Source organism: Girardinichthys multiradiatus, chromosome Y, assembly GCF_021462225.1.
Source record: "Girardinichthys multiradiatus isolate DD_20200921_A chromosome Y, DD_fGirMul_XY1, whole genome shotgun sequence".
In the NCBI taxonomy this organism is placed as follows: domain Eukaryota; kingdom Metazoa; phylum Chordata; class Actinopteri; order Cyprinodontiformes; family Goodeidae; genus Girardinichthys; species Girardinichthys multiradiatus.
The window spans coordinates 6,535,490-6,557,307 of record NC_061818.1 but is presented as its reverse complement, the minus strand read 5'-3'; the positions used below and the strand labels follow the sequence as shown (position 1 = coordinate 6,557,307).

Here is a 21,818-nt window from a genome sequence, read left to right as displayed (position 1 = left end):
CCTTCTGACAACTAGAAATTGTACTCAAAGATGAATCAGACTTGTTGATGTATACCATTGTCTTCCTGACATGTTGGTTTATTTCTATTGATTTTTACACAATGTCGCTCAAAAAAGCACCATATTTGGTGAGATGCCTTAAAATACTTAACTCTGTGAAACTCAAAGGTATCAAATTGACCCCTTAGAAGCTTCTGAGGAATGAGCTCATTATCTGGGCTTTAACAAATTGTTTAAAGGCACAGGAATCTTAGTGCATGTAAGCTTCTGAATATGAAGAAAAACAAACTTCTCTAAATAATAATCTTCCAAGTTTTTCTTTTTATATATTATTTATTTTATAATTTATTTAGTTAATATCTAATCAATTGAGTCTCACATTATAAAAATAGATTACAAAGTCGAATAGCTTTACTTGAAGTCCTTAGAACAGAACTGGCTTCCAGTGATTTTTGCGTTTCCTCAAATCTGGCACTCACAATATGGCGCTACGATCAGCACACTCATGGAGAACCTACTCTTCCAGCTATGTGTTTTCGGGGCACGCCTATGCCAAATTCAAACACATTCTCTACATTACAGCCATTACATTTTTTGGTCGTCAAACGTCAATCATTTTATGGGAGGAACTATTTTTTTAAATACCACTTTCTGTTTCTACCATGGAATATTACGACAGACAACAGTTGGAATCATAAAAGAGATATCTGGTTTGGATTTTCAGTGTTTCTGATCGGACAGTTTACGGAGCATGACAGGAAGAAAAACATAATCGGTTCTCTGTGAGTCTTCTGTCAACAACAATTGGCGGATCTTAGTATCAGTCAATTTTCAAACTGCCGCCCTCGTGGATTGTGGGCCAATCACGGCCTTTGTTTTGAGTTGTAGTAGGCGGGACTACACGTCTCCCCGGGAGCTGTCATCGGCACCAGGTTGCAGACGGTTAGCAATGCTAGCCTCCCTCTCCTTTAGGAACAACATTGGGAAACTTCAACTTCAGGTAATACTTCAACTCAGCTGTGCATTACTATTATTAAATAAACAGAGTTGCGACTACATCTTTTAATTAGGTGGTTTAGCAATGTCTTAGTGTGTTTCAACGACTTACCGTTAATGTTAGCTAACCAAACAGCATTAGCAGCTATGCTAGGTAGCGCTTTATGCATCTTGGGGGTTCTTTTCTAAATGTTTTACAGTTTACATTAAAAGAACAAGAGCTGTTAATAGCTAACGGTTACAGAACCAAACGTCTTATGCTTTGTTAACCTTTTTATACAATGCCAGATCAGTTGAGAGAAATATTGGAAACTCAGAGCTCATTGAGTGGTTACATGTTGGGGTTGAAAAGTGATTTAACTTGTGGAATAATGTTTGCTCTCATTGTGTAAGAGTTTTGTTAACATGCGAGTACCTTTAAAACGCTTTTAGAGATGTGAAACACGAAATTATTCGCACACAACTCTTCTTATTTCACAGTTATTATGAAAAGCAGGGAGACCTTATTGCCCAAGTTCATATCAAATCATTTAAAAATTGTTTTATGACCCTCTCAGTGTTGTCAGAGTGGTGTTTTATGTCTGATCAGCCAAATAGTGAGCTTTAAGATAGAAAACCTGAAGGGGTTTTAAACGTGATGTGTCATGTTACAAACAGTGGGTTGCCTCTTCATTTTCAGATTAGACATGTTTCCATTTTTATTTATTTGTTTATATTTACCTCACTGCCATTCGTACTACCTCATTCGGTTATTATAGCGCAGTTATATCGCAGGATTGCAGTAGATTACACAAAATGACTGAACTGATTTTTGTTATCTTTACATTGTCATTCCAGGGTAATATCTATGATCTTCATGTTTCATTTGGGCACACAAAGGTTGATTGGCGTCAGTTTGAGAGGTGTATTAAATATAGGTGTGGGGAAAATATTAACCAGTAAATCTGAGCAATATAGTTGAAATATGTGCATTAAATAAATATTAATGCTAAGATAATTTCTGTAGGCGATTGTGACGTATCCTCAAGTCTGCTTGCAGTCATGTTAGAGTAACTATCTATAGTTATTTTAAACGGGCTTAGCTGACTGGAGCTTTTGTAAATTGTTCACCCGCTGCTGTCGGAGCATATTTTGAATTTGGAAGTACATTTCTATTTGTATTTATTATCGGAAGAAAAAGCACATTGAGTAATGTTGTTGCTGATAGAAAACAGTTGAACTGCGCAGAGTTCAGCTCAGTCGGAGCAGGAGCAAGAAGAGGGCAGACGGCAGAGGGATCGCTTTCGGCTTTGTTATGCTCAATTTGATCGGTAATTGCCAAGCAAAGCGGCAGGACTCATGGTGAAGAGAAAGAAGACGTGTTCCACCTCCGAAGAGCTCGAAAATTGGTAAAAATAGGGTTGAAATAAACACTTTGTTTAGAGGTCGAATGCAGCGAAGGGCTCTCTCGTCGTCGTTTCTGCAGAGCGCTAAACTGAAAAGCGCTCGCATTTGAATTTTGTTTGATTTATTACCATATTACTGCATGATTAAGACGATCGATTCTCGGCAAAACGCCTCAAGCTGAATAGTTTCAGATGTTAATTTCGATGTATTTCAGTTTGGTTCATTTATACATTTGGTGTTTTGACGGGACTGAACAGGGGATTTGAAACAAACAGCGGCGGCCATGTTGAGAGACAGTGACCGTCGCCTTTAGAAGTTAATTTTGCACAACGCTGCGGTCTTAATCTGACAATTTCCCTCTGAATGTGTTGCTGGCAGCATGACACTGGGCTCCAGAGAGGGGATCGGTGTCGATGGTAAGCGGAACCCGTCCAGAAAGCCCGAAGGTTGCGACGAGGAGGAGAGCGGAGAGCAGGCGAGCGAAGAGCGCAGTACAAAGGGAGAGGAGCGAGTGGAAATTCTTAATCCATCAGCCACGGGTCCCAGCTCCGGTCCGGCCCCGGTCCTCCCCGGATCCCCGCCGAACCGGACCGGAGCAGGTTCGAACCAGCAGCCCCAGAGCTCCGCGGAACCCGCCCCTCCGTGTCACGACCAGCATCATTTTCTGCGATCCAGCGTCCGACCTCCCAGCAAACGGATACGGAAGGATTCAATCGGATCAACCATCAATGGACACGGCGGGGCAAAATCGAAAGGTACAGTGGCTGATCAGCCCAAAGAAAAGTGGGCATATGTTGATCTGTCCTCACTTTTAACCTTAACACAGTATTTTGTAGTTTGTTTATCTCTAATGTTTCAACGGAGAGTGTTTTGTTGCTTTCTAACCCAGAGACACTTGCGGGTTTTAACTCTGGGGGCACTTTTGGCAGTTCGAGCCTAAATTGCAATATCATTCTATTAAAATGAAGCGAGGCCACAACTTAGATTACTATCTGTGTGTCCACTGTTTTCAGTCACACCTTCATAGAAACTGACCGTAATTGCATTGAGGACAAAGGGCAATTTTATAGAACTGCAGAAACCATATATTATGCATGAATATGGAAGTAGCTACAGGTACATCTCAATGAATTAGAATATATCAGTGTTACTTTATGTCATTAAATCAGTTTTTAACTAGGAGAAACCCCTATTGATTTATTACGCAGAGGGATATATTTTAAGTGTTTATTTTTAAAAATGTTGATGATTATGGCTTACAGCTAATATTCCTGCCTAATCCAGCACAGTGATGGCATAACCTTTAAGCCAGGTCCTGGTACTTGTGGCTCTGTAAAAAAACTGTTTCTTTTGTTTTTGCCTTTTTTATGACTAAAAAAGGACAATCACATTTCCTTGTACACTTTCTATGTAATTTTTGATCCACTGAGTGAGCCTATCACAGCAGTCCATGTTTCCGATTTGTTGATGCCAACAACCACAAAAGCAGCAGCAGCAGCAATAAACCGTATATTCAGTGACGTGTAGATACTTTTATGGCTTTGGTGAAGGATTTAGTCAGTCCAACCCTCACTGCTGCCAGGTATAGTAGTAAAATCAGGTGTGTTGATGTAGTAATGTTGGGGCTGCACAATGTTTGCACAATAGTGCATTGCTATATTATTGCAGAATATTGCAAGGATGATGTGATTTCCTGCAGTACTCTCTATGTTTTCTATCATCACAACATCCCCACCACTATCCCTGAGCTTTAGCATCTCATTCACTCAGGTTTAGATCAGATGTGGCTGTAAAGGAAAATGAGAGTAGATCCACCTGGGCAAGTAGAGATTGAATATATGGTCCATGAAATATAATTGCCTACCGGTTATGGCAGTCTTTTGTGATTGCAGGATTGAACACATCAGCTGTTTATTGAACAAAAATCTGGGGGCCTTTTTTAAAGGGAAGCCAGGTTCCAACTACTTTCTGGAGCGAAGTTAAGGGTTTCTGCTTGTATCGGATCAAATATCACAATTTATCAGGCCCCTCCATTATTCCAAATAAAAGCAGACTTCTGCTTATTGATCCGTGTCTATAAGAAACCATCTGTATTTATTCATCAATTCAGAGTAATTAGTAGGTAGTGCTTGGAGTGAGATGGGTGCAGAAAATCCAGCTTCTGTTCATTTGAGAACCCGTTACTGGGATGCTGCCATATAGGAAATAGTTCAGAAAAACTATGCTGTTATATTTTCTTTTTAAAAGCAGCTGTTAAAGCGTTGGCTTTTTGATTAAACTGAATTGAATGTTTAGAGTGTCAGGAATTGGTTTGTTTTAACAAGTTTAACTGATGGTTTCCTGTACTCACTATTGGTTAAGAACAAGTAGCTGTTTTATTACACATATTTGTTTGACTTTTAGACCAAAATAACTCAACTCACTGATATTCTAATATACTCATGCAGATCTGTTTTTGAGGAGGCCTATTTTAAGCTGCCGCCTGCCTCCCCCAAATGCATTCGCTTTAGTAATTGAAGCCTATTTCTGCATGAAATCTAGTTCCTATAACATCGTTCTGCAACATGAACTGAGATAGTGTATACTTTAATGACACCTGGCATTGTGCTCGGGTAAATTTGGCCAGTGGCCCCCTCCACGTGGTTGGTTTTGGCCCAGTTTACCGCAGTCCTGGCTGAAGGGATTGATTGCTTTTCCTGCCTCCTTGCCAGAGCTGAACCACAGAGATGCGAAGCTCCACAGGTTGTACATTTTACCGTTCGTCTGGGGTTTTGTAGGCATTTATTTTAACATCTTCCAAATCACATACTTCATAATAGTTGTTTTTGGGCTTTAAAAGCAGACAGGAAGGTCATGCAAATGTAGTTATCTCCCTGTTTCTGTGGATCCCAGGGGCAGAAAATGGTTCCTCTTCCCACGGGCCGGTGGGACAGTCTGTGGCCAGTGCCACAGGAGGAGTTTCCAAGAACTCTAAGGGCCAGGCGTCTGCTGAGAAAGATGAGCAAGGTGGGAACCAGAAGAGGGCCCGTCGGCAGTGGGAGTCTTGGAGCGCAGAGGACAAAAACAGCTTTTTTGAGGGGCTCTATGAGGTGAGAACTAAAACAAAGGTGAATTTTCAAATTCCACATGTGATTCAATTTTGTACGTTTCTTTTCTTTTCTCATCCTCAGCATGGGAAGGATTTTGAGGCAATCCAGAACAACATCGCAATGAAGTACAAAAAGAGAGGAAAGCCAGCCAACATGGTGAAGAACAAAGAGCAGGTCCGCCATTTTTACTACCGCACCTGGCACAAGATCTCCAAACACATCGACTTTGCCAATGGTGAGATTCCCTTTCTTATCTTCTTCCAAACAAGATGAAACTGAAAGGGAGTCGGTCAAACCTGAAGGACATTTTTCACCTTATCTAATCTGTTATGTTGGAGCTATTCAGTTGGAGCTGTTTGTCACTTGGGCATGAACCAGCAGGAGACCGAAAGGCGAATAAGAACATGTGTTTTATTTTAACGGGGCCTTTTAATTAATTAAACATGAATCTATTAAACAGGTCCCGTATGGCATTTCTTCTCTTTGGTACGAATCTCCTTTAAACATTAGAAAAAGAAGTTCATTAGATAAGGCTGAAGCCATGTGATTACTTATAGCCTTCTATGTTATGGTTGTGTTATCTTTTTGCACCAGACATGTGACTTGTGCCCCCTTTTCTTTTCAGTTTACTCCCGTGTTTTGAAAAAGTCTTCACAAGAGCTGTACGGCCTCATCTGTTATGCTGAGCTCCGCAAAAAAGTCGGAGGATGTAAGTGAAAGCTGTTCTTTCAAAAGTATTTGCACCCTCTTCAAATGTTCCACATGTTGTGGAAGCACCTAATTGTGAGGTGAGAAGATATAATAAAATCTGTAAAGTGTGGCATATTTACCCCCATATTCTGATAGCCCTAAATAGAATCTGGTGCGAGCCAATGCTTTCAGAAGACAACTAATTAGTGAATTGCTTTTACCTGTGTGGAATTCGGTCTCAGTAGAAGAAGGTGCTCTAGTCAGATGAGACCAAAGGAGCTAAATATGGGGTAGTCCTGGATGAAAAGCTGTTAGAGACTGCAAAAAGCTTGAGGCTAGGGTAGAGGTTCACCTTTCAGTAAGACACATTTAACATTCAGCCAGAGCTACAATGGAATGTCTTAGAACGGCCCAGTCAAAGTCCAGACCTAAATCTAATTCATTTGACTTGAAAATTGATGTTCACGGCTGCTGTCCTTTCAATCAGACTGAGCCTATGATTGTTTGCAAACAAGAGTAGGCAAGAATGTCAACTGGTGGAGACACACCCAAAAAGACTTGCAGCTGGGGCTGAAAGCAAATACATGCCACACTTTTCAGTATTTTATATTGTAGAAACAAATTTAATTTCTAAGATAAAAACCACTAAGTGCACATATTCACCACATGAAAGCAAATTTGAAAAGCTGAGTTTTGGGCTTTTTTTTTAAGAGAGTTCCGGACTCTGGGGGATACAGTACCAAAACCTCAGGGATCTGCTAGGCACATGAAACTGTAAAAGTCCTTTGATAAAAGCTGGGGCTTGTCCATGCAATGCTCTAGAAGTCAAAAGGAGGATCTTAAAGTGAACTTGGAAAATTATTTCAGTGTAACAGGAAAAGCAGCAGAGTGACCTGTGCATTTAGGACTTAGTGGATAATTGTACGGAATAATTCTTGAGTCATCTACAGGTTGTGTGTGTCTCCTATTGGTCAGTCACATAAAGCCCAAATAAAATCAAGTTTGTTACAACAACACAAAATGATGGAACACTTCATGGGCTTAGATACCTTCTCAGGGAACTCTACGTGTCAGTTTTATTAGGCTGAGGCATGAGGGATGTGATTAAATCTGTCACGGGGGACTGTTGCACCCGAGGGCAATGACATAACTGGCTCTCTGCTTTTTTGTTTCGTCTTTGACAGTAATGGATGAGAAGAACGTGGCAAAGCTGAACGAACTCATCCAGCAGGGGTAAGGGTTCATATCTGGTTTGAGTGACAAAAACATGGACGAGGAGTTAAATTAACAAAAAAAGAAAACAAAAACAATATCTGTTCATCTAGGGCCACCACTGTGCGCTCCAAGGGGAGAAACCTACGAATCAAAGCCCCCATGTGTCGCGCACTGAAGAAACTCTGCGATCCAGATGGTGAGCATCTGCATGTAAACACCAAACACGTGTTACACATTTGCGAGACAAACACGTTAAACACCATCGATGTTGGTTTAAAAAAACAAAAAAAAAAAAACACAGATAATGAGACACAGGACCTGTGGGGGCGGGGTTTTGAGCATGCTATTTTTGTTTCCATGGTAACTCTGGATAGAAAACGAGGATGAGCGGAGTGAAGACGGAAGTGATCGCTCCAACACTTCGTCATCAGCCCCCATCTTCTGTGACATACAGTGGCCACATAATAATTAGAATATTTAGTTCAAAAAAACGAGAGCGAACAACAAGACCCCCACTACAATTTATCTGTAACACTCAGGAATTCCTTCATCAGATGGACTAAATGCTAGTTATGGTCTGCCTGATCTCATTCTCCACGTTGACCCTGTGTATGAAAGCAAGTTGCGTTTATTTCTGATGGATGTTTATGTTTCTGCAGGGGTTAGTGACGAAGAAGATCAGAAGCCGGTGCGTCTCCCTCTGAAGGTGGCGGTGGAACTCCAACCCCGCAGTAACCACTCCTGGGCCCGTGTTCAGAGCTTAGCCCACAACCCCCGCCTCAGGTAGGGGAAGTCAAAAAGAAAAACAAGCTTTTATTCTAGAGTGTAACATGCTTGTCTTTAAAGGATTTATACTGCTTTATTTAAATGAGTCAGTTACATCTAGTGTCAGGTTTTCCTGCTACCCTTTCATTTTTTTGTTTTGGTGAGGTAGTTTGTAATGTGAAAAATGGGACATGATCCAGTGGTTTACTAAGTATTCGTGTTTAAGTTTTCCAGCAGCAAATGATTCATCACCTATTTTTTGGAAAGGAAGCGGTTTGATTTCCTGTTTCAGAGTATTTTCATCTAGTTTTGAAGATGGTCCCCGTCTGCAGCTGTGGCATGCTTCTGAGCTTACAGTACATTTAGAAGTTTACACACACTTATCATAGGCACGTATGCTCTAATATTTTTGACCTTTTAATGATTGTAAGTTTTTTACTCAGTATATACAGTAATCATCGTCAGTGATTACATTTTTTTGAACAAGAATCGGTCGAACTACTTTGAATTTCTTGTGGATTTTCTTCAATCCACACTGGGTCAGAATTTAAAAATAAAAAACCAAACCATGCTTAATAAAAAGACAAAAAGTCAAGAGGTCAAAAAATCCTGTCTGGATATTTGACTTCGATTCTTATCAGAAAGGGAGGAATTTCCTCACACTGACCAAACGTTTAAAGGCAGCCATTAAATTTAAAATAAAGCCAGATCCATTCCAGAAGCTGAATGTTAGACCACTTTATCCACCAGTTTTACCATCTAGCACATCAGTTCAGGTAAAGTTAGTCCATATCTTCGTTGTGTTTTGTGGACCATAGGTACTGGCTAATGAACAGACCTCAGCATGACACTACCACCACCATGCTTGACAGTTGGGATAGTTCTTTTAGGTTTCAAAGGCTCACCTTGACTACTTCTTGTTATTGTTGTCACGTAGCTCCATCTACTATATGTCTGGCCTGATCATCAAACTTTCTCCAGAACACATTTGGCTTGTTCATGTGGGTAAATGCAAACTTAAAAGTGTCCATTTTGGAGCAGGCATTCATTATTGGTTGGGTAGCCCCTCTGACCACGTTAAACTTTCTTCTCTGGACATTGTTGCAGATGTTCCAACATCTTCTAATCTACGGCAGGGGTGAGCCATATGTGGTTGTGTTTTATCAACAACACTAAAATGCCAGTAACCAGGAACACCATTTTAAATGAGCTTCTCCATTTTTTATAAGAAGAGTGAAAACATAAGCTTGTTGATGGCTAGAAAAATTATGTGGTTTGTCTGTAACTTGTAAATTAGCTGGGGATGTACGCATATATTTGACCCTTTATGTATAATTCTGACCATGTGTGGACTACAATAAAGTCAGCCCTGTACATCTGAACTGTATGCGTGGTGCTTGTTAATCTGTCTAAAATGTGTAAAGTCTATTATTTTGTAGAAGAGAGGTGTTCTTTAATACCAGCAGTTGTTGAGCAACTCTTCTTTTTTGTTCTGTCTTTTCCAACGCAGGATGGTGGTGGAGCTCCACAGGAAAGTCTCCTGCCTCATCGAGTATCTGAAACAGAAGTGGGCTTACCAAGACCAGCGCATTGTATCCTATAACATATTTTCTCTCAGGCCTTGCATGAAACGTTTGCTTAGACTGTAAAGGTTTTGCTACAATAGGCTACAGAATTCAGAATGTGTTTTTAATCTGCGCTAAGTGAAGCAGAGCAGTGGTGGTTGTCGTCCTTAATGCTGATGCTTCAGCTGAAGAATCTCATGGAGAGGGAGGCTCTAGAGGGCAGCCAGGCCAGCGCAGACTCTCCCAGCAAAGCTCTACAGCAGGAGCTTACTCTTTTCCCTGCCGAGAACAGCCCCTTGACTACACTGCCTGGTGTGGCTCGGGTGGTCCACTCCAAGGCCTCCTGCACCGTCCATTGGTTAGAGAGCGGCAAGAACCGGCCCAGTGCCAAGGAGCTGCCAGCGGTGCAGATCCTGGGCATCCAAAGTGCACCGCCTCCTCGAGGCGGCCCCAAATCTGGAAGGGTAGGCTCTGCTGCCGCCAACGCCTCAACGGCCATCTTAGCCGATGGTCGCCGGACTGAGCCCCCTAACGCTGAACCACCACCAGACAGTTCTGGAAAAATAGAGGAGAAAAAGCCTCAGCCTTTTTCTGTTTCCTCTCAGCAGACTTTAGCTCTGACAGAAGAGGGAAATGGGACAGGATCTACAGAGACTGGCAGGACATGTACTGGCATAGAGGTCAACGGTAGTGCTGAATACCCATCAGAGCTGTGCAAAGAGGAGCAGAACACGGGGAGCTCTTCTTCGGATTTAAACCAGACTCCTTCCGCGAAACCTCCAGTGTCTAGCTCAGAGGAGAGTTCTGCACCACCAGCTAAAGAACGGACCGTCAAACAAATCCAAGAGGAGGGGTGGAGTGCTCGGGACGCGGAGAACGTGACCCTGGCTGAGCTCTATCTGATGTTTGGGAAGCCAGGCAAGCTGCAGCTGGAGTATGAGTGGCAGGCAGCTGCAGTTCCTTCCACCATCCAGGAAAATGGACAAGCTTCAGAGAAACCTAAGTCCAACAGGACAAACAGAGTTTTGAGCTGCCTGCTAAAGCTGGTTTCCACTGAGATTAACCCTAAACCTCTGGTGAGGATTCAAACATATCTCTCCTATATGTTGTTGCAGCTTTACACATTTTGTGGCTTTCGATTAGGCCAGCTAAACTGAACCAAAGGTGTGGAGACAAAGGGGTTTCAAAGTTGCATTTTGCCCACAACTCAGCAAAAGCCCTCCACAGGGTTAGTTTAGCCATGATTTACTTTAGGTTGCATTGATCTACATCATTATGGTGCGAATCTAGACAGATGTGTGCAGCCTTAATATGCTAACAGAAAAACACGCAGGTGCTGGTTGTTAGGGATCTTAGACTGTGATAGGGCTGCAAAAAAGAAGAGAACACCTAAGAATTTAAAGAACAATCAATGGTGGTTTGTATTTTTGATCTGTAGGCGTCAGAGGTGTGCTCCACAGCCACATCGCCTCTTAAGACCAGTCAGGAGGAACAGAACCAGACCCTAACGCCTCCAGGGAAGAGCCCGATCTCAGGTGTCCGCAGCCCCAGCTTTGGGCGACAGCAGGCCTCCGTCCGGGGAGCCAGGACCCTCGCACCAAACTCTGCTTCCTCTGGTATTTGTGACTTTTGTGGCACTGATATGACAACTGCGTTTGTGATGGAGCTGGCTTGAAACTTAGTTGTTGGAGACCACTTCAGAACAGATTATCTGTTTCCTTACCCCCTTAGGAGGGCATAACCTGCCTCGGTCTTTGCTGGGATCAACCGGGGAATCGGACGGCAGCGTGTTCGCCGTGCCCACCACGTTCCCTCCCAACAGCTCGCGACACAACAGAATGTTCTCCCCCAACAAGGAAGCTCAGCTAGCCTTCAGGCAGCAGCTGGACTCCATCAGCGTAAGGGCGAGCAATGCATTGCTTTGATACCCCATTATATGTTGTCTACATAAATAATCTATGGCCAGATACTAACCTATGTGGTCTTTCTTCCAGATGCAGTCGGACCTTTTCCTTTCCAGACAGAGAAAACCTCGGAACAGGCAGTTTCGGAAACCTCTCGTAGTTCAGGTATTAATGAAAAGACCACCTCAGTTGTTCAGTAAAAATAAACCTCAGTGGTCAGTTAAAATCTTTACTTTAGGTTGAGTGTGCATTTTTGTCGTTCACAGCGAACCCTTCTCCCCAGGACAACAGGAGACACTCCTCAACATGTCTGCTCCTTCTCCATCCTCTCCAACTCCTCCGCTACAGGTACTTTGGAGACGGTCTTTTCTAATAGTGATGTGTATTTCTAATTATACTTCCAGGTGTTAAAACTTGAAAGTTTAAACTGCTTATTATTATGTCACAGTTAAGTAAAGGACTTGATTTCCTCTTTTTCAACACCTTGAAGAGCTTGCTCTCTCGCTTCCTGTTTCCTCCCTCAGGAACTGGATCCTTCCGGCCAATCAACACTCGGCTGGCTCCATCCTCCCGCCCACCAATGACCAAAACGTCGCTTCCTTCGTCTGGCTCCGCAGTACCCAGCCAGCTCTCCAGTATGAACTTTTATTCGACAATTTATTTTTTGGGATTTTTTGCAGAATGACTTCCTTTTCTCTGTTTTTGGGTTGTATTGACCAATCTTGACCCACTAATTTTAGTTCCCAATAATCTGCTCAAGCCATCCCAATGTTCAGATGTGATGCATGTTGTGTTCCTGACTTGTTGATGCTCTTTCAGGCGCCATCGACCTGGCAGCAAAGTCTGCCGGGATCATTCCTGGAAGCCCCTGTCGGGAGTTAGATTCCCCTGCTGTTAATGTTGGTCTCCTTGCAACAACACCCTCTGTTGATGCGGCACCAGACTCCCAGCTCCTCCAGCAGAATGTCCCAGAGGTAAGGAGTACATTCACCTGAACTCATTAAAAATCCAGTCTTTTTCTCTTCATGATATATGTCTGCATTTTTAAAGATGACTTCCTTTCTTCCTTCATTCCCTTGTTTGTGTTTTATCACTTGGTTGAATAAAGATGATATTGTTTCCACAGAATGGTCTACCTCCATCATCTCCAGGAGTGACAGGCAGTAGGGATTCCCTCCTCTCTCCACCCAGCGTCGCCTCGCTCCTTGACATCTCTCTGCCAGGCCCCCCTGAGGAGGCCCTCACCCCTGGGGAACCTCAAACACACATCAGCGACTCCATAATCGAACTCGCCATTAACTCAACAAACTATGGTATGTATTATTCAGAGAACTTCAAGCTGACTTCTAAAACAATTTCCAGTTTAGCAGAGAACCAACCCTAATTCCTGCAATCTTTAAAGTGGTTTTGATCAATAAATCACTGTCAAACCTTTTTAGATCTGAGAGATCTACCATTCCTCAGTTATTGTATCAACTGTATCACATTGTTGATGATAAAGTTCTTCTTTCTGTCTGTCAACCTGCTGTCTTTGATATTTGTAAGGATTTTGTTTAAGAAATGTAAATGTTTTCTTTATGACTGGCTTTTATTAAGAAAGTCCCTCAAGATTCCCATCGCAGCTGGTTCTGTCCTGAGATGTTGGTCTTGCATCAGTAAAACACTTGTCCCTTAAGTTTTGGAGCCTTTTATACTTGAATGATTCATAGGTCACAGTTGGGAGGTTAAACTAAAACAGTCTTCTGGAAACGGAGAAGTTCTGCACTGAAAATGAGTGATTTTGTTTTTTTTTACAAAGCCATTTAGGAACCCTGGAAAGCTGCCCATGGCTGTTGGGAAGAAAAATAGAAGAAAAGTCTTCAAATTTCTTAAAAGGAAGCTGGCAGGACAGAAACAATATTCTATTATAAAATTATTGTAAAAATAATTCAGAGCCGAGTTAAATGAAGCAAATTGATAGAATTTGAGGAATCTTTCATTGTTAGCTCCCCTCCCCCCCCCCTTTTTTTTTTATTAGTCTTGGTACTATGTGGTGATAAAAAAAAAGCATATTGGTTTGATAGTTCGTAGCTTCATATCTGTTAATGTGTGTGTTTTCTTGCAGGTGAGGAGCCTGCTCTATCTCCAGCCAAGCTGGGTAACGCTGACCCCTCCAAGCTGTTGGCTTCGTCTCCCTCTGTCAGCCCGTCCAGGGGCTGGATCCCGTCTCCCAGCCACGACCCTCAGTGGTACCCCAGCGACTCCTCTGACTCCACGCTGGGATGCCTCCTTTGTAAGTCGGTTGTTACTAAATTAGTCATGCAAAACCTTTTTTAATCTGCTCATAATTTATAGTTGATCTAGTTGACTTCTTTCAAAAAACTGATGCTGTTTTCATTAGGTTAGAGATTTGCTCTAACATGTCAGAGTCTCAGCTGGAATGACCAAAGACAAGAAGGAAAACATATTTTCATTCCTCATATTTGCTCTCCTTAGTATTCACTGATCCCCCTGCTTTAGTTTTCATTTTTTTTCACCCTTCCAGCCAGCATGGTTTCCCCTGATAAGAGCAGACGGACCACCCTCACCCCCTCTGGCCCCTCGAGCGGCACAGCTTTGCTCGGTCCTAGTCTCCTGGACTGCAACTCCCATGACTCCTTCCAATCCCGTGGCCTTCCTGACGTGGCAGAGGTAAACCAGTTCTGTTTTCCACATTTTCACATCCTCAGTTCTTCTCCACAAGTCATCTCCTTACATCTCAGTGTGAGTGAAGGTGGCGACAACCAGCAGAGGGAAGTATTTTAAACCAACAACAATCAACATGTGACTCATCGTTTTAACCAGCATTGCTGTATTTTGCTAGTGTCTTGCAAAGGTTTTTACACCCCTTTCCCACGTTTTGTTATATCATTTTATGTGATAGACCAACAACAATTAGTGCATATTTGTGAAGTGGAAGGAAAAGGATAAATGGGGTTAAAAAGATTTACACCTAAAAATCCCAAAAGTCTGCCATGCATTTATATTTAACACCCCTTTACTCTGATACCCCAAATAAAGTCCAGAACCTTCAGAAGTCACCTGATGAGTAAGTACACCTGTGTGTTTTTAGTCTCATTATAAATCCAGCTGTCCTGTGAAGGCTTCCGAGGTTTGTTAGAGAACATTAGTGAACAAACAGCATCATGAAGACCCAGGAACGCAGCAGACAGGTCAGGGAGGAAGCTTTGGAGGCGTTTAGAGCAGAGTTATGTTATAAAACAATATCCAAGCTTTGCACATCTCACAGAGCTCTCTTCCATGACCTGAACATGCAGAGTAAGGACTGCAACAACTGCGACCTACCAAGACACGGGGGTCTACCTAAACTGACGAGCCAGAGAAGGAGAGCACATACAATACACTACATATCAGCATTAAAACACCATCTCTAGGGTGAAGTAGTGGCTGTGGGGATGCTTTTCTACAGGAGGGACAGGGAAGCTCATCAGAGTTGATGGGAAGGAGTTGCATACAGGAAAGTCCTGGAAGAAAACCTGTTAGAGGCTGCAATAAACTGGAGACTGGGGAGGTTCACCTTCAACCTTAAACTCACAGCAAAAGCTGCAATAAAACATTTTAGATCAAAGCATCTCCATGTGTTGGAATGACCCAGTCAAAGTCCAGGCCTAAATCCACATGAGAATCTGTGGCAAGACTTGAATATTGCAGTGTGCTGACGCTCCCCATCCAATAAGATTATTATGAGGTATTTATGCAAACTAGAACGGGCTTGAATGTCAGTCCAAGCTGATGCATAGTCCATAAGAGCTGCAGCTGTATTTGCACCATTCTGCAATTATGCGCTACTTCGTGTTGGTCTGTCACCTAGAATCCCAATAAAATACACCTATAGTTTGTTATTGTAACACAATGGAAGATAATCAAGCTCCTCTGACACACCTCCCCCATTCTCAAACCTACTTTGTATGATCTTTTTTTATCCTTTTCTTTGTAAAAGTGAAAGACAAAAACATTTTTGCAGGCCAACATTAAAAAAAAAAAATCTTTTCATGGTTGGGATTGCAGATGGACTCTCAGCTTGCCTGCATGATGAGTGAGAGCAGCGTGGATTATATCGCTCGCTTCAATGACCTGGCTCAGGAGCTGGCTGTCACCGAGCCCTCCATCCCTCCTCCGTGAGGAACAGAGCCATCTGGAGGACACGAATCACTTCGGAGGACCGTGGAGAACGCCTGACCTCCCCCTCAAAGCCATCCCTGCCCTTGGAGTATAAGTGCAATAATGACAGCGAAACCTGAGCTTTGGTTTCCCTGAACTGTTCTTTAAGGTAAAAACTCCCTTTAACATCGAACACTTCAGATGAATAAACGTGTTTACAAAACGCAACTTCATGTCGGAGAAAAATACTATGCCATATCTGAACAAAATATTTTCACCAGTCTACATATCTCATCCTTTTCTGTACGTTTTTCTACTTTTTACATCGACCCCTAAAATGTGGAAATCTTATCAAAATGTGCGACCTGAAGTGTGGTTTATTTATTTTTTTCTAACATATGGCAGCGAGTAACATGTTGAATATGATGAGGTACTTGTTATAATTAAGTTGTAATCGTTGTAGCACAAAACCAGCAACAGCTGTCCACATTTCACATGTTCTTCATCTCATATCAGTTCATGTTTTGCTGTTTGGGTTTTTCAGCGGTTCTTGGTTTGAACCTGCTTTTATTTCCTACAGCCACTCACAGCTTGTTAATCAACTCCAATGAAGTGATGTTTTGCAGCCGCTGGCTTTGAAATCAGCCGACATTATTCTTTGCAAGTCAAAGTATCAGTGGAAAAGCCAGTGTTATGTTGTTAGAATGAGGCTGAAAAGACAAATTTTCAGCTTTTTTTTAAAACTTTTTATCTGCTGGCTCTTCATCTTACATGAATGTTGCAAGTTTTTTGGCTGGTTTTTCAGTTATGGATGCAGCTGGATTATCGAGATCATTTACCTCGAATCTACTGCGCACATCTTATGGCCCTGATTATTTCAGTGGTGCTTTTCTTTTTCCAGCCATGTTTCTTTTAGGTTTTTTTGTTGCAGATCATAAAAAATCAGTAGCTTACTTGGCTTAAAAAGCATAAAAGTGAGCAGAATGTAACTGGATCGAACACTAAAGCCATAGTAGGTTCCCGGCCTAATTTTCATAAATCTTTATTAATTTAAACAACTCCATTAAGGTTCCTTCCCCTCTGACTGTTACTGAATTGCATTAAAACACTATAGCTAGCATCAACAGGATTGGCTTTCTGAACATTATATCACTCATCTTAAGGTATCCATGCAGTTTCCAATGCCGCGCTTTGTAACCTGCATCCTGCTGTTAGTCCGGACTCGGCGCATTCAGGGTTTATTGTTGTGAGCATCTTCTCCACAGCATCAGACAACGGAGCATAAACTGCAGGACAGCATTTATCATCATTCCAAAAAAGTTATTTAAATACATTGCTTTTCTTTTAGCTCCTTAGGGGCTTTTACGTTACAATCTGGAAGCTCCGAGACACTAGAGTCTATACAAGGAACAAGTGGCAGGTTTTGTATTTTAATCTGGAAAGTTTTATCTTTTTCTGTTGAAGGATTTGTACAAATGTTAATTCCAATATTCTTTGCGCTTGTGTAACATAATGTAAAATTGATATTTGGGCTATTTATTAACATTTCCTAAAGTGTTTTATTTCTCTGTTTAACCTGGTTTTAAGGTGGCATCTTAAAAGGATAAACCTGTTTTAAGTTTTCTAAGAGCTGTTTTTATTCAGTGTATAAAGATAGATGCAACACCTGCTTGTCGTTTCTTGTATTATTTTGATTAAAGCTCGGACGTGGGATGTTGGTGGCAGGTTTGACACACAGATCTGCCATAAATACTAAAACATCTTTGATTTAGGTGAACTTTAAGATGTGAAGAATTTTATTTACTTACAGCCCTTGCACACCAAACTAAGACCACATCAAGACCTTCAAAATTAGCTAGAATGTGGTTGGTCTTTGCGGGTCTTCTGTGGTGCAATAGGAGTTTTGTTTTGAGCACGCACAAAACTTCCATGGTAGGATCATGGTAGCAGCAGATCTGGGTCCTGGTAGCACACCTGGTAAGCACCACTACTGGTAGCAGCAGTGGTGCTTATGTGCATAGACATTAATTGGTCAATAGCGCAAGTTCTGGAAAACAACATCTTCATTATTAGATTTAGAGCCTCGATGTGATCAGTAAAAAACAGAACTGGAGTTTTGTGAGCTCGATTTGTTCCGATTGCCCGAGAAAATCTAAAAGCAGCTGTGATCGTTTTCACACTTGCCTGTCAAATTTGCAACAGGCCAGCTAGATTTGAGTGGTTGTAAAGGAAGCCTCAGCAACACTGACAAGTATCTAGAAGAAAAAAACCAAACATATTTTTTAAAGTTTTCCCTGCTGCACTGTACCTGCTGAGACTTTCGAGTTTAATATAATTAAACTGATTTTTTTTTTTTTTTTTTCTGTTTTATTTCTTGATCAACAGAATAGTTTGCACATTAGCATAACAAGTCAACTGAAATGTACCGGATGCTGGGCGGGTTGTGATATTGTGAGGCTGATTGGTTATGGAGTGAATGTCCCAGAACCTCCAAGTATGAACTCATCTTTTAAAAGAAATCCCTGAAAACAGGTTGATTTTACCAGAACGTGTTCATAACTGGAGGATGTTCATACATTGTGATCAGATTATTTGTAGACATTACTTCTGTTTCAGATAAATATCATGCTGTGGCGTTTACAAATTTATTTTAAACAGATGTTCCTGGTCATTCTTACACATCATTTCTGTCAAAAATATTTCTGACAAAAAGCTAAGGCCACAGCCTGAGTCCCAGAACATTTTCACTGCAGTCACACATCATATAACAACACACTGGTTTCTGCTAGAACTGGAACCGGGTCCAGCAACGTGAAGAGTTACCAGAGTCCAGTCTCTGTTTGGCGTAGCGAATCCGGTGTCCCAGTTTGGTCTGGATCACTCAACATTATCCCCCTTTAGCGGCTGCATCACTCATCTTTATGTTTCTGCTCTTTGCGAGCCCGAGACGACATGAGTTTGAAGAAGAGAGCGGGCCACAGGGTGCGAAGGTAGATGGCCACAGTGGGCACAGTTCCAGCTAAAACCACGTCTTTGCTTTTCTGCCGGACAGCCTTCAGAACCGCGTCGGCAACATCCCTGGGGTCCCAACCTGATGCTGTGGTTTTATCCAAAACTGACAAGATACAAGAGTCATAAAGTGCAATTAATACAGAAATCAGTCCAAAGATCTAGTTTTAATTACTTTCAAGTCATTTGAAAGCTTCATTATAAATCTATTCCTTCTGTTAATAAGGGACTGTTTGCTCTTTGGATGCCTCACCTCCATACTTGGAGCCATCTCCAGTTACTGCATTGACCGACAGGTTGGTTCGGATGTAGCCAGGGCTGACCACCGTCACTGGGATCCCCAAGTGGCCAATCTCTGCCCGCAGGCAGTCAAAGTAAGCCTGAGTGGCATGTTTAGATGCTGCATCTGCTCACATAAAAAAAAGGCAGACATTGATGATGCTTTACTTTCCAATGTCCTGGAGGAGAAAAACCAGCCAACTTACAAGCAGATCTGTAAGGAATGGCTATCTTTCCCTGGACGCTGCTGATGACAACGATGTGACCGCTGCGTCTCTGAATCATCGAGGGCAGGAGAGCTGCGAAGGAAGTAAAGAAACAATGATATTTAATGTTTGCGTAACACAAAAAGGCTCAGAACTTAATCTGTTAATTAATCAACAAGTAAACTAAAAATTAAACACTTTAGATGAGCCACTCAAACTCTTTACCAACCTTGAGTGAGAGCAATGGGACCAAAGTAATTGGTTTCCATAACATCCCTTTGAACAGCTATGTGGGTGTCCAGTATGTTGCCACGGTAACTGATTCCTGCATTGTTGATGAGGACGTCTATGTGTCCATAACATTTTAGGATCTCTTGGGCAGCTTTTTCCACAGAGTCTGCTCTGACCAGGTTGAAGACAACAGTGTTGGGAGTGAACGTCTGCTGGGTGAACAAAACAAAGCCAGTAAATCATATCCAGCAGTTCCCACATAGATTCAAGAACTCTGCCCTCTTTCATTAAAGTGAGGAGTTATTAATAGAGACAGTACATGCTTTATTAAATAATTGTACCAGTTTCTATTTACTATTTGACAAGATACAACTAGAAACCTCAAAAGCGACTGACTTAAAAAAAGGTGTACAGCTGTGTCAGAACATCACAGATCGTGCATCTGGATGCATTCAGATATCTGCCTACCTGGTGCTGAATGTCTGTTGAGCTTCCACTAAGCTCCTGGACCACCTCCTGCAACCGGGCTGCATCTCTTCCACACAACACAAGCCGAGCACCTGCAGCGTGGAAGACTCTGGCACACTCTACGTCATTCAAAAAAGGTAGCCATTGTTAGGAGCCTTTGTTTTAATCATCTGAAGTAAAAACAAATGAGAGGCCGACCTTTTCCAAGCCCAGAACTGGCTCCTGTGATGACCACGACTGCACCATGCATGGGAGCCCCCCGTCTCAGGCGGACCAGTATCCGGTAAAGCAGCAAGACTCCCACACTTGTTAAAACCAGAGGAAGCATTCCTCCTCCCATGATGCGCTCCATGGCTGATAATTACTCTTCCTGCTCCTCACAAACTATCTGAAGTTGCAAACCAACATTATTTTTTGTTATTTCCAACAGGAACTTTTGGAACTGGGTACTTCCTTGAGAATGTCAGTATCTTACTGATATTTTACTTTGATAAAAGAGGTTTCTTTGCTACCCTTCTTGACCCCACCTCCACCTTATTGTGCATGCAGAAACACAGCGGCATGTTGCCATTCAGGAGCAAGCTCTGCACTGGTGGCAACCCAATCCTTTAGTTGAGTCCTCTTGAGATGGTTCCATGCCTCAGACTGGACTTCTTCTAGAGCATCTTGAAACTTTCTTTACAGCAGTGGAACCTCTTTCCTTTTTGTTCTTGAGGATTTGATGAATATTTGGGTTGCAACATCAGCAGAATCTATTCTACACTTCTAATTCAATCTGAGTAACAGAATGATATCAGATGTCCTGTGCTCATAAACACTTTCCCTTGACCCGTTTAAAATATAATTAAAAGTGATGCAAGCAAAGCTAAAACAAAGTACAAATGAAGTTGACTTTATGAATTTGCAATTAATTCTATCTGATCTGTGCAACTCAATGCAAATTGCCACGGGAAAAACCGAAGCAGCAACGTTTGTGAATAACAAGATATCTGACCATCTCAAAGGTTTGGACCAAGACTTTTTTGCATACAAGGGAATCCCTCTGGTGCCTTGCTCAACTAATAAATCAACACTGAAACAGGAGATTGACTGATAATAACAAACATTTTTTTAATATAAAGTACTTCACAGTATATCTATGGTGGTGATCATATTGTTATGGTTAATTATAGCCTACAATATAACTCAGTTAACATGCTAAAATTAATAGAGATTTCCTTATTCTCTATGGTGACGGTACCATACATTACTCTGCAGCCCACACATGCCAAGCTATCTTTAGAGTAAAACAGTAGCTATTTTAATTATGATCCGATTTTATATATATTTTACATTCTGTGTGTACTCTTTATCTGATCAATATTGAAATGTATGCTTAGGACAAAGTAGAAAGTGTTAGCATAAAACAGCATAGCGTCACATACTACCAAAGGATGACACATCCCGCTAACGCTAGCTATAATTAATAGCTAACCCTAGTAACACTTGATTGTTTGTATAATTTAAATGAACTAAAAGCTCATCTAAAATGATTTCGGGCTGTAGAGAGAACAACTTGTGTTTCAGTGAAACGGAGCCCTTCCTATTTGGTTAAAACTGCAACCCGTCTGTATGTTTCTTGACGAGCTTCACTGTTTTGCGCACAACTGCCGCACAGGATTGTGGGAGGCGTAGTTGCACGTTGCTGTGGCGTTTTAAAAGAATATCCAAACAAGCGAAGGTTTTCTAAAATAAGCAGGGATTTTGCATGCTTCCACGCTTCAAGCCTCATATGAGGACATCATTCGTTTATCTTACTTTACTTTTCGTAGATCGGTTGGCTGGTCACAGTTGCCTACAAAGATTTGCATGGTTTACCTGTTATCGTAGTCCAAT

General features: G+C 41.9%; 2 protein-coding genes across 11 annotated transcripts; one reads left to right on the top strand and one right to left on the bottom strand.

The window, feature by feature from the left end:
• The first annotated feature begins 843 nt into the window (after positions 1-843).
• On the top strand, positions 844-17,415 carry LOC124864410 (protein cramped-like). Of its 4 annotated transcripts, none has more exons than XM_047359194.1 (21): positions 2,240-2,384; positions 2,761-3,137; positions 5,275-5,471; positions 5,553-5,706; positions 6,097-6,180; positions 7,346-7,394; positions 7,487-7,572; positions 8,036-8,159; positions 9,652-9,733; positions 9,892-10,170; positions 10,315-10,782; positions 11,145-11,322; positions 11,438-11,604; positions 11,701-11,775; positions 11,877-11,958; positions 12,135-12,245; positions 12,430-12,584; positions 12,737-12,923; positions 13,715-13,882; positions 14,135-14,280; positions 15,658-17,415. In XM_047359194.1, exons 1-21 carry the CDS (start codon positions 2,335-2,337, stop codon positions 15,769-15,771), a joined length of 3,333 nt encoding a protein of 1,110 aa, XP_047215150.1. In that variant the 5' UTR covers positions 2,240-2,334; the 3' UTR covers positions 15,772-17,415. The 4 variants fall into 4 exon arrangements, with proteins under 4 accessions (XP_047215148.1, XP_047215150.1, XP_047215149.1 ...); XM_047359193.1 differs by having other exon boundaries at positions 10,312-10,782; XM_047359192.1 differs by lacking the exon at positions 2,240-2,384 and adding an exon at positions 844-1,000 and having other exon boundaries at positions 9,892-10,782.
• Positions 17,416-18,381: 966 nt separating this feature from the next.
• Positions 18,382-21,818, bottom strand: LOC124864411 (dehydrogenase/reductase SDR family member 7B-like). 7 transcript variants are annotated; one of them, XM_047359201.1, is made up of 7 exons: positions 21,801-21,818; positions 20,142-20,331; positions 19,944-20,062; positions 19,474-19,687; positions 19,245-19,337; positions 19,013-19,165; positions 18,382-18,865 (listed from the first exon to the last, which is right to left on the bottom strand). In XM_047359201.1, the coding sequence occupies exons 2-7, from the start codon at positions 20,293-20,295 to the stop codon at positions 18,660-18,662; spliced, it is 939 nt and encodes a 312-aa protein (XP_047215157.1). In that variant the 5' UTR covers positions 20,296-20,331; positions 21,801-21,818; the 3' UTR covers positions 18,382-18,659. The 7 variants fall into 7 exon arrangements, with proteins under 7 accessions (XP_047215157.1, XP_047215153.1, XP_047215154.1 ...); XM_047359197.1 differs by lacking the exon at positions 21,801-21,818 and adding an exon at positions 21,467-21,595; XM_047359198.1 differs by lacking the exon at positions 21,801-21,818 and adding an exon at positions 20,419-21,048.

Bases quoted from the DNA above. Each gene is read 5' to 3' on its own strand.
- LOC124864410 (XM_047359191.1), top strand. From the start codon at position 2,335: ATGGTGAAGAGAAAGAAGACGTGTTCCACCTCCGAAGAGCTCGAAAAT. The intron at 5,472-5,552 runs GTGAGAACTAAA...TCTCATCCTCAG, and splicing joins TTTTTGAGGGGCTCTATGAG to CATGGGAAGGATTTTGAGGC. The intron at 8,160-9,651 runs GTAGGGGAAGTC...TTTCCAACGCAG, and splicing joins GCCCACAACCCCCGCCTCAG to GATGGTGGTGGAGCTCCACA.
- LOC124864411 (XM_047359201.1), bottom strand. From the start codon at position 20,295: ATGGAGCGCATCATGGGAGGAGGAATGCTTCCTCTGGTTTTAACAAGT. The intron at 20,063-20,141 runs GTCGGCCTCTCA...TGAATGACGTAG, and splicing joins CAGTTCTGGGCTTGGAAAAG to AGTGTGCCAGAGTCTTCCAC. The intron at 19,338-19,473 runs GTTGGTAAAGAG...CTTCCTTCGCAG, and splicing joins TCCCATTGCTCTCACTCAAG to CTCTCCTGCCCTCGATGATT.